Below are 17950 nucleotides of genomic sequence, written 5' to 3' on the forward strand. Positions count from 1 at the left end.
CCGCGGCCCGGCCCCCCGCCCCTCCTTCCCGGCCCCGCCCTCCCCCTTAAGAGCGCCCTCCACGCAGCCGGCGGCGGCCCGGATGTGAGGTGGCCGCCGCGGTGCCGGGCGGGCAGGGCACCCCGGCCGGACGCAGGCTGTGAACACGGGGAAGGGGCGAGAGCGGAGAGGGGCCGTCGACAGGGAGGGGGCGCCGGCGGGGCCGTGACGGCGGCAAGGGCGGCCGGCCCCCGTGCACGCAGGCGATTGCCGCGGACAGCCCCGGAGGAGAGCTGGGTTCCCACGCCCCGTGGCAGCGCTGCGCTTTCGGTCCCGCCCGCTGGGTCTCCCAGACGGCGGCGCGATGCGGGCGTGCTGCTCGGCGCTGGCAAGCTGGGCTGGAACGTGGGGACTTTAGAGCTTCCACCCGCAGAGCGAACCTTCGCTGTTTGACAGTAGTGGGGTGATTTGGGCAAAACGGTCACTTAGCCTAGTTGTGCTATTCTCGTTTCTATTTAATATTACTAAGATTGAGGGACGTCACGAGTTGCTGCATTAAGAAGCAAGCTTGCCACGATTGGTTTTGCTAGACACCAGGACGACTGACTTTTTTTAAGTTATTTTTTCACCCTTAAAATGCACGAAGAGGGGATGTGTGGTTTGGGGAGATGGTGAATGTCAAGCGCTTAGCACGTATTGGCTAGACTCAGACCAACAGTTGGCACAGAGATGAAAATATCAATTCCACATTTTGAGCAACGCAAGCTATTGGCCAAAAAGGAATGTCCAAGGAAAGGGTGACACAAGTGGTCACACCTGAGCCTCAAAAGGATGTGAGATGATACATAGGGGTGGAAAGAAATGCCTTGGGTTTTGTTTTTTTGTTTTGTTTTTGTTTGTTTTTGCATCGCATCAAAGAACAATCAAGCCCTCGTTTCCGTGATGGGTCCTACTTGCTGTGAGCTTCACTTTCTTCACCTGTGAAATCGGGATTGAACCACATGATCACTAAGCTTGCTATCTCTGATTGTGACAACTTGTGAACGTTAACAGGGGGAAGCTCTATTGTAAATGTTTGTCTTTTACATTGTATAAAATGGGTTTTTTTACAAATCTTCTTCACCTTGTCTAAAAATGGTCAAAAGTGGCCGAGAAAAACGTTTCCAAGTAGGTCCCTGAGTTTGCACCCTAGCTCTGCCACGCCCTACACGTTGTAGAAAGCTGGGCAACTCATTTTATCTTCAGCCTTGACTTTCTAATCTGTCAGATTGAGGAAATCTCCTGGCAATTGAACACATTAAATGAGAAAATGTGAGTAAATTGCCCCATGCAACCTTCATAAAACTTTAAAACAAATTTAAAGTACAAGGAACCCTGAGCAGGCTAAGGGTAAATGACTGCTAACTAAAAGGTCGGTGGTTTGGATTCCCCAGCCACTGTGTGGAAGAAAGATGAGGTAATCTCCCCATACAAGTTCACAGTATTGGAAAACCTAGAGGCAGTGTTCCCCTGTCCTCCAAGGTAGCTATGAGTTGGAATTGCCTTGAGAGCAGTGGGATACAAAGTACAACACTAATAAAATGGCTTTTAAAAAATGGCTTTATATTGGTTTGCTTACAAAGTTCATATATGTTGTGTTTCGCACTATCCTTGATTCACATTGTTTTTCATACAATCATTCAGACTCATTATGTGGGGTTTTTAAAAAATTATTTCATCAACATTGAAGTATGCCTACCACTGTCTTGTCTTTCCAGATCCCTGTCAGATCTGTCCCGTTTCCTTTACCCACACCTCCCTCCATCCATCAAATTTCTATTTCTACCATCCTATTACCCCTCCACCCATCCTCACCCTTCTGCTCCCCATACTCTCCCTCCTGCATTGGATCCTCATACACCTTTTACTAGTGATCTTTTTATTTCCAAGTAGGCCCCTGAGTTTGCACCCTAGCTCTGCCACATCTGTCAGATTGAGGATGATAAGGAAATCTCCTGGCAATGGAACACATTAAATGAGATTGTTCCTCCTTCTCTAGCAAAGCACCTGGTGGATTTGAACCGTGCACCTCTGGGATTGCAGTACACCTTCTTGCTACTAGGCCACCAGAGCTCGCTTCCCCAGTCCACTTTACTACACAGCTCTTATTCTGGACTCTTGTTGATCAGATAACACCAAATCAGATATTCCTTTCAAGCAGTTCTACATCTGTTTCAATGCAGTGTACTTTATCCCCTCTTTTCTTAGTTTCCCCCTAATAACCCCCATGTCAGTCCTGTTTTATAACAGTGGCATTATGCAGTATTGGTCCTTTTGTGATGAGATAATGTCCTGCAGGGTCACCCATTTTGTATTTCTTGAGTTCTTTATTGTTTAGTGAATATACCACATCTTCTCTAGCCATTCGTTTGTTGATAGGCACTTGGGTTGTTTCCATCTCTTTGCTACTGTGAACATCACAGGAATAAACATGGGAGTGCTTATATGTTTGGGTGGCAGTTCTGATATCTTTAGGGTATATTCCCAGTAATGGAATTGCTGGGTCAGATGGCATTTCTACTTCCAACTTATTGAGAAAGCACCATACTGCCTTACAGAGTGGCTGGACCATTTTATACCCCCACCAACAGTGAATAAGGGTTCTAGTTTCTCCACAACCTCACAAGCATTTGTTGTCTGCTGCTCTGTTGAATTTTGTTATTGTTACTAGATTGAGATGGTATCTCATAGTTATTTTTTATTTGCATCTCTCTTAGAGCTAGGGATTTTGAGAATTTTTTCATGTGTTTGTTCATCATCTGACTGTCCTCTTTGGTGAAGTTTCTGTTCATATCCAGTGCCCACTTTGCATTTGGGTTGTTTACCTTTATTTTGTTGTTGTGGAAATGAGTCCTTCTTAAAGTTTAAAGATAAACAGGTCTGATCCATCTCCCATTATGCAGTTGTGGAGAATGCTAAATCCTTGCTCTGCCACTCAATGTGAAACTTCAGTTGGAACTTGTTTTTTTATCTGTAAATACCTACTTTTCAGGACTGTAGAGGAGATTAAAGATAACATTGTTTCTGTCATTGCTTGTGGTTTAATATGTTGGCAACTGCTGTGTGTTTAGAATTGACTCATAGCTGACTCTCCAGCAGGCTTTCAGAGGCTGTAAATCACATGGACGGAAGCTGACCATCTTTCCCCTATGGAGCAGCTGGTGGCCTCAAATTGTGTGCCTTCAGGATTGCAGTGCAGTTTCTTGCCCTTAGGCCAACAGAGGCTGTCAGGATAGTGGAAGCTATTGGCCAGAACATTACATGTGGCCTGTCAATGTGGCTGCAGTCTCCACACACAACCTGGTAACTGGATTTACAGGGCAGATGTCCAAAGAGGACATTCTGTTCCTTGAATGCGAAGCACTAATGCCCTATTTGAAGGGGAGTGTAATGAAATGCAAAAAAATTGTGCACCTGTTTTAAAACTGCCACACACCATGAATGAAATAAGCATTCAGCTGGAGCTAATTTCCAGGACCCTGAGTACCTATCAGGAAGAGTTCAAATCACTTGCTGCTCCACAGAAGAACAATATGGCAGTCTGCTTCCATAAAGATTGCTATACCATTATATATGGACACTCAGCTGCCAACTGAAAGGTCAGCAGTTCAAATCCACTTGCTGCTCAATAGAAGAACAATATGGCAATCTGATTCCATAAAGATTGCTATACCATTATACCCACTGTCATTGAGCCAATTCTGACTCACAGTGACTCTCCTTTGGGCTTCTAAGACATAAGTCTTTAAAGCAGGTCACTGTCCATCTTCCCACAGAGCAGCTGCTGGATTTGAACTGACAACCTTTCTTTAGCAACCCTATATGTTACACCCTAGGGCTCCTTTCCATAAAGATTAGTGGTGCTGTGTACCATTGAGTCAGAATGAACTCATAGCTGACCTTCCAGCAGGTTCTCAGAGGGTGTAAATCACACAGGATTGCCTATCTCTCTCCCAAGAAGCATCTGGTGAATTTGAACCGCATTCTTTTGGGTTGGCAGTGTAGTTCCTTACCCAGAAGCCACCAGAGCTCCATTCCATAAAGATGGCAGCCTTGGAATCTGTAGGGGGCTGTTCTGCTGTTCTTTTAAGTTACTGTAAGTCACATGACTCTACTGCAGTAGGTTCAGGTGGGTTTGGTTTAGCTAAGGCCTGTGATTTTTATGCCTTGCAGGACTTGGCCTCACCATCTGTTTCTGTCCTTATAAAGAGAAGACAGTTATTGCCCAAGAATAAACATTAATCTGGACATCCATCTTATCCTGTTGTTGCTGTGTGCTATTGCATTGGATCTGCCCCATAGCTGACCCTCAGAAAGGTTTTCAGACCCAGCTGGAAACAAAGGAGGACACTTCAACGCTTTAGATCCTCCCAGAAGAGCTGTGGGTGAGCATTAACATTACTGGTAAGTATATTCGTTTTCTCCTGGACACAGAGCCTACTAATTGGTCCTAAACGCCTTCTGAGGTCCCAACTCTTCTATTTCTTAGTTGTTGGAATGGACGGAAAACCTCATAAGTAGTTCCTTACTCCTCTGCCTTGCATGCGGACTTCTGAGTTGTAAAACAACCCAGTGATAGATGGAATTTGCTCCAGGACTCAAGAACAGTAAATGACATAGCTGAGCCTTTACATCTTGAGGTTCCTAACCTCTACACTATAATAAAGTGCTAGTCAATAGGCTTTTTATTGTAAGAACCACCTTCCCTCTGTAACTTGATTTATGCCACTATTAAAACCTCTACTAGGAATATTATTGCTTTTTAATTTTTGACTCATGTACTTTTAACTTGTTAACTAAATTTGTGTCTTCTAGGCTGCAACACTTCCATGATACATCTTCAAGGATATGAACATGTAGGCTAAGCACAACTGATAACAGTGCATCTACATTCCAAAATCAATCTCCATAATAGTCTATGTGTTTCCTACTGCCAAAGGGGCCCTTTTGAGTAGTGAGAGAAGATCTTCACCCTGAAACCTACAATGTCCCTTTTCAGCAGGAAGTAGCTAAGAGAATACGCCATCCCCTTTCCCTTATGAATCAGGGTGAAGTCTCTCTCAGGGAGGAGTGATAGGGAATGGCAAAGGACACACTGACAAAGGGGATTAATCAGAACTGGCTTTGACAAGCACTGTGGCAATTGGACAATTAAAACAGACATTCAAGGGGGGGGAAGAAAGAACTGGGGAGGAGGATAGAGAAAACAGTACAACAATGAATGAATGAAAACCCCAAATCTCTGTAAATGTTCATTAAAACTAATAAAATAATAATAAAAAAAAGGAAAGGTTTTCAGAGGCAGTTAAATCTCATGGGAGAAGATTGCCGATCCTTCTCCAGTGGAGAAGCTGGTGAATCCAAACCATGTGCCTTGGGGATTGCAGCCTTAGCATTAGGCCACCAGAGCTCCCAAGACGCAAGCAAACACTGTTGAGTACCATACTGTTGACTCTTCACCCCCTCAGTTGACTCTCTTTTTTTGTCCCACACTCATCAAATTGTACAACCCCATGATTAATCCACCCCCCTCCGTACATCCTCAACCCTCTGCTTCCACCTCCCCCTTGGATCCTCCTACTCATTCTACAATAATAGTTTTATGCAATATTTGTCCTTATGGGACTGAGTTATTTCACCTACCGTGATGTTTTCCAGTCCCTCCCAAGTTAGGTAGAAATTTATAAAATCATTGCTCCTGCCATTGTGTGAATCCACTGTGTGCATGTATCATAATGTCTCAATCCATTCGATTATGGTTGGACATCTCGGCTGTTTTCATGTTCTTGTGAATAACACTACTATGAACATTGGTATACAAATCTCCATTGGTATCTCAGTCACAGATGACTCTCAAAATGACTTTGTGCACAACAGAACAAACCTGCCCCGTTCTCTGCCATCCTCATAATCTTTGCTGTGTGTAAACCCATTGCTGCCGTCAATCTACCTCTGATCTTTCTCTGCCCCTCTGTTTTCCCAAGTATGATGTCCTTTCCCAGGGACTGACCCTTACTGATAACATGTCCCCAAGTATGTAAGAAAAAAATCTCACCATCCTTCTAAAGAGCACACTGGCTGCATTTCTTCCTAGTCATTTTGTATGGCATTTTGGTTTGTTCCTTTGGCATTCCAGGGTAGCTAAAGCTAGACACTTGGAAGCCCTTGTTTCATTGTAGCTTTTGAATTTACATTCTTGGCAAAGATGATATTTTGTAATTCTAAATGTTCTTCTGCTGTCAGGGACCTCTCCAAAGTACTGAAGTACAACATCATCAGTCTAGACACTAAGGTGTGCCTGATCGAGGCCATAGTCTTTGCAATTGCCTGCTATGTGTCAGAGAGCTGGATAATGAAGAGGTATGATAGAAAGAAAATTGATGCCTTTGAGTTGTGATGCTGGAAAAGTGTTGAATATACCAAGGACTGCTAGAAGAACACACAGACTCATCCTAGAGAGGGTGATACCAGGCTGCTCCTTGGAAGCAAGGATTCTGAGGCTTCATCTGACAGATTTTGGACATGTTGCAAGGAGGAACCAGTCCTTGGAGAGGGATATTATGCATGGAAGAGTGGAGGGACAGTGCAAGAGATGGACTGATACAGTGACTGGGGTAATGAGGGGTAGGTGTGTCAGAGACAGGAAAGTTGGTACAGGATAGAACAGGTTTCAGGGCTGTTGTACATCGGATCACTGTGAGTTGCAAGTGACTCGACGGCCCATACCACCACCACCACAACAACAAATGTTCCTTTTTGCAACTAATAATCAATTTGCAAATTTCAGCCTGGAGAAATCTTTTGAGAGTAAGGAGTGAAAAAAGATTTCTTTTGGGCTTCTGGGGCAGAGAGTGGCCAGGCTGGGTGCATAGTGTACCGGGCAGGAAAGAAGTGCTGAGTGGCCTTGCTGGCATCGGGCTCTACCTGCTGGTGCAGTGCCTTGGCCACGGGCACCCTGGCCGTGGGTACCAGGGCGGCACGTGGTCACGTCGCTCGAGGGGCGCTGCCTGCGCAAGATGCTCCACAAGGAGCTGGCTGCGTGGTGCTCGACTGCCGGCCCTAACTGGCCTTCGCCACCTCAAGTGTGCCCTGGCTCACTGGACGTCAACCTCTGCCTGGTGGTGCTTCTAGTGTCCGACAGGGCGGTGTGCGTGGCTGCTGCAGGAGGGCGCCCGCATCGTGGTCACCTCGCTGCTCCTCGCCTTCCTGCCCTCTGGCCCACGAGTCTACTTCCTCAAAAGGAGATATGAGACCTTTTACTCGAATATGCAGAGTGTTGTGTGGACATAAAGCGAGAGAGGGCTTCTCAGCCAGTGTGGGGAACCAGTGCTCGGCCTCAGCCGCAGGCCAGCTTATTACCAGGGTGATCCAGTTGAAATCCTCCCCATCCTTGGAACTGCCTACCATGCTTCCAGTGCGAGTTCCTGGCCAACCTGCACATCACGGCCCTGTTGAATGTTTCCAGACGGACCTCCGAGGCCTGCACGGTGCACCTGCACTACAAGTGGATTCTGGTGGAAGACAGCCACACAGTTGACATTAGCTCCCAGTTTCAAGAAGCAACAGACTTCATTAACTGCCTCAGAGAGAAGGGAGGCAAGGTCCTGGTGCATTGTGAGGCAGGGATCTCCTGCTTGCCCACCATCTGCACAGCTTACCTCATGAAGACCAAGCAGTTCTGCCTGAAGGAGGCCTCTGACTACATCAAGCAGTGGAGCCATGTGGTCTCGCCCAACTATGGCTTCTTTGGTCAACTCTTGCAGTATGAATCTGAGATCCTGCCTTCCATGCCCACCACTCAGGCCACCTCCTGCCAAGGGGAGGCGGCAGGCCCTTCATTTTCTAGACCATTTGCAGACACTGGCTCCTGACATGCAGGCCTCCATACATTTCCTACCTCAATGCTGGCCCAAGTGCCCACCCCACGGTCTCAGAGCTTGGCAAGAGCTCCATGGCCACAGCCACATCCTGCTAAACCCAGGCCAGGGGGTTCCAGTCCAGTCCCAAGAGCAGCTGTGATTCTCATTTTTTGTAAATTCACAAACATTTCAAACCTGTGCAATACTGCAGACCTCCCTCTACCATACAGTCCTGGTGGGATTGGGGGGAGGGGGTGTCACATGTTGCAAATGGACTTTGGATTGACCTCAGGATCAGGTTCTCTGGAGCAAAGGAAGGCCACGCCATTACATGAGCACAGTGAGTGCCCACTACTGCCCTCTCAGTACCGCACAGCCTTGCCTCTTCATTTCAAGCATACAGAAATAAAGAACCTACAGCAATGTGGGAGAATGAAGTTGCTGAACCAGGAGAAAAGGCAGTTACAAGCCAATTTATTTTGAAGGAAGCACAATTTCCACCGTCTTTTTTGATCTTGGATAGTCTCATGATCTGTCTCTCTTGCTTCAGGGCATAAACTGATCACCATTTGTCAGGAAGGGAACCCCTTTAGATGTGTAAGTCCACTGGTGTCAGCCATCCCAATAGGAATATCACTTTCCCATTCAGGGGCTTCCCTGGGCTCACTTGCCATAGAAGCCCTTTGGGCAGAGGTCACCTTGGTGGAGTGGGTGGAGCAGCTCTATCGGGTTGTTCCCATCTGCTGTGGTTGTAACCCTCAAATGTTTTGGGGTTCCTTCCCGGGTCCACTGGAGGTGATTGGTTGAAGTAGCAAGATGTTGACTCTCTGGGTGTTTTTTTCCCCACTGTGGGTTCTTCTCTGACCTTGGACTTGGTGTGACTCATATTCATACTTGAACTATTCTTATTGTACCTCTCAAAGCCCCTTTTGTGTCATTTGTAAACTACTCCAGACCATAGACTGAAAGTCCTGACCTTGAGGTGGTAGGAGTGGGTGCTGGGAGAACAAGGGAGCTGCCCGTGTGATTGTCAGTGGCTGGTCAGTGATGATGTTGCCCCGGCTCACTGCCCTTACATGTGTTTGTGTTCTTACATGTGACAATTGTTTTCTCTCCTGCTCCTGGGGGTTGTCTTCAAGCTGTTGACTTCTGGGGTTTGCAGATTCTGCAGTATGGTACTACTCCTTTTTTTGTCTGTAGATTACTGGTGCTATAACTAAGGTGCTGTAACAAAAGTGGATCAGCTTACCATGATAGGAGACAGCATGGGAAACTGCACAAAAAGAGTGGAAAAGAGGGGAAAAGGCAATAATTTCCTAAAGCCCATGCTAATGTGAAGAAAAGCAGTATATGTTACTGGTGTTTTGTTGGTTTTTTTATAGTGCAAAATAAAAATTAGAAAAGAAAAAAAGTTATTTGTTCTCCACTACTTATTTGTTTGACTGATTCATGTTTGAATGGTTAGTCAATGGTTGGCATAAAGAGATTGAAAAAAAAGTCAGGCACTGGGGAAATTAGCAGCCCCATGGAAATGCAAATGAAACTATTTGAAATGTAAGATGTTTCAAGAGCAACTTTGAGAGGGTTTCTCTTGGGGTCATTAACTTCCACAGACTTACCCCATAAAGTGGTGCCCTGGGGAGCACCTCTAAAATGACTGGTGGCCTAGTGGCAAGCAACTGCCCTTCAATTCATTCCAAAGGCATGCACTGTTTGAGGCCAACAGCTGCTGCACAGGAGGATGGGAATCTCCTCCCATGCGATTAACTAACTGCGTCTGAAAACCTGCTGGTGGGTCAACTATGGGTCGGTTCCAACTCTACGGCACACAACAACAACAACAACGTGCCCCACTCAAGCTTTTTTCACTCGAAGTCTGGGGAGTTCTAGTGGTATAGGGAGTTGCCAACTCAAAGGCTACTTCTGCCTGTTACCATGTTCTAACAACTTCAGGGGAGATGTGAAGTCTTCTCCCGAGAATTCAAGGAATTACAGCCTCGAAACCCGATGATGACGTATGAGTCAGATCCCACTGGACAGCAGTGAGAAGGATAAATCCTAATTCTAGGAAGACAGCTGAGGAATTAAATCCTCAGGAAATGTACTAAGAAAACATTAGTATGTATTAAAGGATACCTAGGAAGTTTCTGGTGGCTTAGTGGTAAGGAATTGCATTGCCAATGTAAAGGCACTTGGTTTGAATCCAATAGCTGCTTTGAGGGTGAAAGATGGGTAATCTCCTCCCATGCATTTAACTGCCTCTGAAAACTCACTGGAGGGTCAGCTATGGGTCAATTCTGACCTGATGGTACATAATAAGGGATATCCTGAAGATCACACAACAGATTTTTGGCAGATCCTAGGTGCTGTGGTGGCTTAGTGGTAAGGAATTTCACTGCCAACCCAAAGGCACGTGGTTTGAATCCATCATCTGCTGTGTGGAGAACACTGAATGATCTCGTGTGATTTTGTTGTTTTTAGGTGCTGTTGAGTTGCACACAATTCATAACCAACCTGAGATCAACAGATCTGAACCCTGTCATATCCTCCACCATCCTTTTCATCCTGGACACACTTGAGTCCATTGCTACAGTCATTTATCTCTCCAGCTCACTGAGGAGCTTCCTCTCTTTCACGGACCCTCACCTTTCCAAGCATGATGTCCTTTCTTAACATACGCAAGGTATGTGAGATGAAACTTCACCATCCTTGTTTCAAAGGAGCATTCTGTCATATTCTCTAAGACACATATCCCCCTTGGAGAGGGACATGATGTTGGGAAGGGTGGAGGGTCAGTGAAGGAGAGGAAGACTCTTAATCAGGTGGTTTGACAGGGTGACTGCTGCAATGGGCTCTTGTGTGTGAAGAAGTGTGAAAACAGTGCAGGACAGGACTAGGTTCAGATCTTTTGTTCAGAGGGTCGTTATGAGTCATACTCAAGTCAATGGCACCAAACAACAACAACAACAGCAGCAAGGCACAGTTATTCTTTTGGCAGTCATTTTCAGTATTCCTCTCCAAAACAACAACTTAAAGGCATTGGTTCTTTTGTCGTCTTTATTCATTGCCCAGCTCGTAGCTACATAGCAAGTGATTAGAAAGACTTGAATCAGGTGCAACTTGGTCTTTAACATCATAATTGCTCCTCAGGACTTTGGAAAGGTCCCTGACAGCAGTCTTTCCCAATGCTGCATGTGTCCTGATCTGACTGCTCGTACCAAGCTTATCTCCATCTATCATGATGTTGCCCATGGACTTAGTGGTGAGGATTTTTGTTTTCTTGATGTTGAGATCCTGCCAGAGGGTCAGAGATGAATTGGTTCTGTTCTGAATTGACAGCACATAACAATAGACTCCTTTATCTTTTATGTCTTGAGTCAAGTTTGACTCCTAACAACCCTCCGCCAGGTTTCTAAGTCTATGTGTGCGTCTTTACAGGAAGAGACTGTCCATCTTTCTCCCACACAGCAGCTAGGGATTCCAACAGATGACGTTTGAGTTAGCAGCACAATTATATATAGAAAGTGATACGGAGTTTGTTATCAAGCACTGTTGTACCAGCAATTGCTGTATTATGATGGTTATGCCATTGTTAGGTGCTGTTGTATGGACTGTGACTCCTTGTGACCCTGTGAAAAATGGATCTGAACTCTGCCCTATCCTTTCCCATCTTCATCATCTCTGATCTACGTGAGCCCAATGTTAACGGTCACTGTCTCAATTCATCTTGTTGAGGATATTCCTCTTTTAGATGACCCTCTACCTTTTCAAGTATGATGTCCTTTTCCAAGGACTGGCCCTAACAACATGCCCCAATTATGTGAAATAAACCAGCCTCACCATCCTTGCCTCTAAGGAGCATTCTGGCCACACCTTCTCCAAGACATACCTGTTTGTTCTTTTGGCGGTCTGTGGGATATTCAGTACTCTTCTCCAACACTACAGTTGAAGACATTGATTCATCTTCTGTCATCTTTAGCCTTTATCCAACTTTCAGATGCATAGTAAGTAACTGAAAAGGCCATGGTTTGGATCAGGTGCACCTCAATCTTTAAACTGACATCATTGCTCTTTAGAACTTTGAAGAAGTCTCTGTCACAAAATTTTCTTAATGCAACATGTCTTTTGATTTCTGCTGGTACAAAGGGTATTGATTATGGATCCATGTTAAGATGAAATCATGGATAACTTCAATCTTTTATCAATCTATCATGAGATTGAATAGATGTGGTGAAAGGATACATCCCTGAAGGACATCTTTCTTGTTTATAAACCATAAAGAGTTCCTTGCTATTTTGGACAACTAACTCTTGGTCTAGGTATGTTTTTCACATGAGCATAATTAAGTGTTCTGGAATTCTCATTCTATTCAAATGCCCTTACATGGTCAATAAAATAAAAATAGACATCTTTTTGGTATTCTCTGCTTTCAGTCAAAATCCATCAGACATCAGCAGGGACATTCCTGTTGGCACAGCCTCCTTGAATTTCTGGCAGATCTCTGTCAATGACTGTTATAGCCATTTTTTAATAATCTTCAGCAATATTTTGCTTGGGAGCTCTGGTGGCCTAGTAGCAAGAAGCTGCACTGCATTTCCGAAGGCACATGGTTTAAGGCCACCAGCTGTTCTGTGAGAGAAAGATGGGCAATCTCCTCCCATGCAATTACCTGCCTCTGAAAACCCACCAGATGGTCAACTATGGGTCGGTTCTGACTCAATGGTACACAACAACAACAACAACAACATGTGATATTATTAATCATGTATTCCTGGTATCTTCTTCTCATCTTGAGAGGATTAATTATTTTCATTATCATTCATTGTTGGTGTTATTGTTATGTGCCGTTGGGTCACTTGCGACTCATAATGACCCTATGTACAATAGGTATAAACCTGGCTCTATCCTTTGGCAATCTGTCTCCGACACGCCTATTCCCATTACCCCAGTGACCGAATCAATCTATCTCATCGAGGGTCTTCCTCTCCTGCACCGTCCCTCCACCCTCCCAAGCATGACGGCTGGCCCTCTCCAAGGACTGGACCCTCCTTGCAACATGTCCAAAGAATGTCAGACAACGCTTCAAAATCCTTGCCTCCAAGGAGCAGCCTGGCTTCAACCTCTCCAGGATGGACTTGTTTGTTCTTCTAGCAGTCCAATATACATTAAATACTCTTCTTCAGCACCACAGTTCAAAGGCATCAACTCTCCTATCATCCCTAGTCATTGTCCAGCTCTCTGAAGCATAGCCAATAATGGCAAAGACCATGGCCTATATCAGGCACACCTTAGTCTCCAGACTGACATCGTTGCTCCTAAGTACCTTGAAGAGGTGCTGAAGACAGCAGGCTTCCTCAATGCAATTTATCTTTTAACTTCCTGGCTGCTGGTAAGAAGAGTATAGATTGTAGAGCCAAGCAAACTAAAGCTATCAACATAGAAGTGCCACTTATTCATTCCCAAAGACGTCAATGCTGACGGTGGTAAATTCATGTTAACAGGAAGAAAGTGTCAGCAACTCATCTCAAATCACCTAGTAAAAAATCATACTAGTTGGTTGATTTATGCCTTAATGCTGTAACTCTCATAGGTAAATTATATGTATGGAATTGCTTATAAGAAAAACTAATTTTGAACATGGCGAGCTCTGATGGCATGAGACAAAGGAGAAACAACGGTCATGCCAAAAAGGGCCGTGGTCACATGCAGCCTATTTGCTGCACAAACTGCACCCAGTGCACGCCCAAAGACAAGGCAATTAAGAAGTTTGTAATTCTTAGAGGGAGCCATTTCTGAAGTGAGTTTCTTCGATGTACATGTGCTTCCAAAGCTCTGTGTGAAACTGCACTACTGTGTGAGTTGTGCCATTCACAGCAAGGTGGTGAGGAACTGTTCTAGTGAAGCTTAGAAGGACCAAACCCCTCCACCTAGATTTAGACCTGCAGGTGCTGCCCCGCAACCACCACCATAGCCCATGTAAGGATTTGATTCCTTAAAGGCTGAAGAAAAAACTCACCTGAAAATAAAATGGAAATTATACTTAAAAAAAAACCCCTAATTTTAAAATTTTTTTATTCCCTCTTTTTTTTTTTTATTTATGTGTGTGCATGTGTACCGTCAAATCAGAACTGACTGGTCCAGGAGGAGATTGCCCCTCCTTCCTCGGCAGAGCATCTGGTGGATTAGAACTGTACGCCTCTGGAATTGCAGTGCAGCTTCTTGCCACTAGGCCACCAGAGCTCCCCTAAAATTTTTTTAAAAAAAGAATAACTTACAAGAAGTACATGTCACAAGATTAATTAGAACTCTGCAATACAATTCTTTTTAAAACTACTTGCCAAGACTGATAAAAGACTGGCTCCTATGTTGTTTCAGTTAGAACATTCTATTTAATTTCTTTTTAAATTACCAAGATTAATATTTGTAGAAGATAGAGCAAAAGTGTGAACCACATGTGCTCCTGAGCCTGAGACACCCCACAGTTAGGCTGCTTCATCTATCACTGTTTAAAAAAAAAAAAGAAAATGTTTATTTTATACTGTTTTACTAACAAAGTTCATAAACATTGTTTTCCACACCGGATCTTTCCCATTTCCCTTACCCACCCCTCCCTGAAATATCACTTTCTTGCAAATAATGTTTATCAGACACAATCTTGCCTGCTAAAGTGAGGAGGACTTGAGACACTGGCTGCAGAAGGTTAAACACTGCAGCCTTCAATATGGATTTTATCTCAATGTCAAGAAAACAAAAAATCTCACAACTGGACACATAGGCACCATCATGATAGATGAAGAAAAGAATGAAACTTCATCTTATTTAAATCCACAGTCAACACCCAGGAGATCAGGAGATGTATTGCACTGGAAAAGTCTGTGCATGGGGACCTCTTCAAATTATTGTGGAGCACTGATGCTAGTTTAAGGACTAAGGTGTGCCTGATTCAGACCATGGTCTTTTCAACACTTGCTATGCATCAGAGAGTTGGACGATAAAGATTGTTTCAGGAATTCGACCTCCTATCCAGTGACTCCAGGCAAAGGCCCAGGCAAAGGAACAGTGTGCTACAAGCTCTTCTGGTGAAGCAAGGAAGACTTTATTGTCCGTGGGGAGTGCTGACGGAGACCACAGCCTCTCAAGGGTCAGGATCTCCAAATACAAAATGTTATCTCTTTACATGGGCTTACAAGATAGTGGTTGCAGTCTCTTTTCTATTGGCTAGTTTTTACACACATTATGATTGGTTAGTTAAAACTTTTGAGCAAAAGAGCTATAAATCAGGTACACAGACAAAGTTCATAGGTACACAGATAAAGTTCATACGTTAGTTAAAATTCCTCCATTAGTTTACTGGGTAGTCAACTCAGCTGCTGGAACGATTTTTCTGTTATTTATTGCTAACTCCTTGATGTGGTTAGAGCTACTCAACAGCCGCTGCTCCTGGGGGTTGAGTCTACCAAGCAGGTTTCCTATTTTCGCTTAGTGTTTTTGGGCCTGGGCCTGCCTTAAACAGGTTTCCTCTATTTGCCTTGTGTCTTCTTGGGGCTGGGGCTTCCTCAAGGTGACGGAAAAATTGATGCCTTTGAGCTGTGATGTTGGAGAAGAAAATCCCATGGACTGCCAAAAGAATACACAGAGATGTCTTGGAGAGAATGCAGCTAGAGTACTTCGTGAAGGCAAAGAGGATGGAGTTTGTTTCAGTACTTTATCAGAAGTACTTTGGGCATGGAGACGTTATTCCCTGGAGTGGGACATCATGCTTGAAAAGGTGGAGGAATGCGGAGAGGATGGACTGACATAGTGACTGGGCAACGGGCTTGAGTATGTCAGATTTTAAGGATGGCACAGCAAAGGACAAGGTTCCAATGTGTCGTTCAAAGTTTCGCCACGATTCAAGGGGATTGAACTACCTCCCCCTTGATAATCTACCAACATTATCACGGTAGACCCAAATTAAAAAACATGAGTGTTTACAAGAGAAATGATTAGGGTGTACAAATGATTTTTTAAAGGAAAGGTTACAAGAGGAGATGACCTTCTTTTTTGGAAAACTAAAGTCAGATCACCGTCCACTGACTTCCTCGGTCTGGGCATGCGCACTCCCTACTTGGGGGGGGGTGAGGGAGGCGGGCCGTACCCCCCGGAAACCGTGGAGAGAGGCCGGCCGGAGACCTGGAGGTGGGGGAAAAGTAGCTGGAGGAATCTGAGGTCAGAAAGAATGAATGGACGCAGGGGGCCAGAGGGCCCTACCGTGAGTAGTCTGACCGCGCTTGCGTCCTCTTCAGGAAGCTAACCCACATGGCGGGCGAACAGCAGGGCCCTAGGCTTGCGGAGAGGAGGGGACACGAGCTGGACTGCGGCTGCGCAGACTCCAGGCCGTGGGCGGGGGCGTCCTGGGCGGGACTTCCTGCGCGCACGGGCGTGTGTGGCGTGGCGTCGCCTAGGAGACAAAAGCGGAGCGGGAAGCTGTACTTCCTTTAGAGGCTCTCGACCCGCGAGACTGGAGAGAAAAGATAAAAGAGTCCGAGGCGGCGTCCGCTGCTTGTCCCCGCTCCTGGGGTCGCAGGACTTGGCTTTCTTAGGGACCTGGCCTGGCCCGCAAAGCCTCTGGTCTCTAAGTGAGACCACCCGTGAGAGCAGGGAGCGCCGCTCACAGCTGAGCCGGCCTCTCCCCCGGGAGTCCCGGCTTCCTCTAACTGGGTGCTGGGGTGCTGGCGCCCACCAGGACGTGGTGTGGTGGGCACAGTGTTCGCGTGCTTTCCTCCGAGGAAGTCTTCCCCGTCCCGGGCTCGGGACACTGTTCTCCACGGAGCTTTGTAGTCTGCGTGGATCCAAACCCGGGGTCTCCACATCTGTGGGCTCATCCGAACCAGCGCAGGAAACTGACCCCTGGGCCGCCCTCTGTGGGTCACTGGGGTTTCCTCTTGATCCGATGAGAGCCTGTGCAGATTTCTTACAACCTCTGATTAGACGTCCAGTAACTATTTATGGAATGAATGGCGTTGGAGAGTTGAGTTCAAGTCCCAGCTCGACCTACTTGTAGCTGCGGCTCTTGAGCACCCTTTTTATAAAAAAAGTCTTGAGATGGTAATAACAGCGCCTACAGGATGGGGGTGAGTGCTGTAAACGGATGCAGATGAAATGAACTATTGCGTCTCACGCCAAGTACTGGTTCTGTAAATGTTTTTATCAGTAGGCGTTGACACTTAGTCTGGGGCTTCAGATGGCTGTGTAGAAATTCCTCGTTTCTCTTTGTTATTGAGTACCATCGAGAACTGACCCGTAGCTGACCCTGCAGCACGTTTTTCAGAGGCAGTAAAACACACGAGAGGAGATTGTTCTTCTTTTCTCCCTCTAAGTAAGCTGGTTGGTAAGAACCGAGTGCCTTCAGGTTGACAGGGCAGCTCCTTCCCCGCTAGGCCAGCGGAGCTCTGTGTCATTCCTAGACGCTGCGAGGTACCAGGGAAACTTCTTGTCTAATGTGTTTTACAAATATTCATTGCCATCGAGTCAGAAGTGACTCATAGCTGACCCTCCAATGGGTTTTCAAAGGCTGAAATGATACTAAAGAAGAATGCCCGTCTTACTCCCATGGAGTGGATTCCAATCACCAGAGAGAGATACCTTTGGGTTAGTAACCCAACTCCCTACGAACTCTACTATTTTACACGCGTATTTAAATATTTGAAATTTATGTACGTGGTGCAAAAAAAAAAATTAAAAGTACTTCCCCCATTGTAGTTACAGTTTTTATTCTTCTAGGTGTCTCGATGTCTTTTTAGAAGTTGGAAAAAAATAGCTTTATACTGGCATTTCTTATTTGTTGATTTTTCACATTATGTCCTTCGTGTAAGGTAAATTCTTAGGTCTGCCAGTTTTCCTAGCTTCATCCCTGGTGGCGAATGGGAGGAATTATTTATTATTAAAATTAGTTTGCTGGGAAATTATTAGTGTATCAGTTATGTTACCAGTACTTGTTATCATTATTTTCCTGTTTCCTTTTAAAGAAAATAGCTTTTTAAAAAGTCCATTTACATAAAATATTTAAAATCATTTACATAGCATATTTTAAA

The 17950-nt window shown here is 45.2% G+C and overlaps 1 protein-coding gene and 1 pseudogene across 1 annotated transcript in view; both read left to right on the forward strand.

Annotated features, from left to right (window-relative positions):
• LOC102867478 overlaps positions 1-7993 on the forward strand; it is an 8701-nt pseudogene extending 708 nt beyond the window's left edge.
• Positions 7994-15969: 7976 nt separating this feature from the next.
• SFI1 (Sfi1 homolog, spindle assembly associated (yeast)) overlaps positions 15970-17950 on the forward strand; it is a 129651-nt gene continuing 127670 nt past the window's right edge. Inside the window, exons 1-2 of the mRNA XM_006894888.1 lie at positions 15970-16055; positions 16163-16345. Coding sequence (XP_006894950.1) covers positions 15970-16055; positions 16163-16345 — 269 coding nt within the window. The remainder of the gene's footprint in view (positions 16056-16162; positions 16346-17950) is intronic.

The sequence above is a fragment of the Elephantulus edwardii genome, unplaced genomic scaffold (genome assembly GCF_000299155.1).
Source record: "Elephantulus edwardii isolate Elephantulus edwardi_28Jun2011 unplaced genomic scaffold, EleEdw1.0 scaffold00151, whole genome shotgun sequence".
Lineage (NCBI taxonomy): Eukaryota > Metazoa > Chordata > Mammalia > Macroscelidea > Macroscelididae > Elephantulus > Elephantulus edwardii.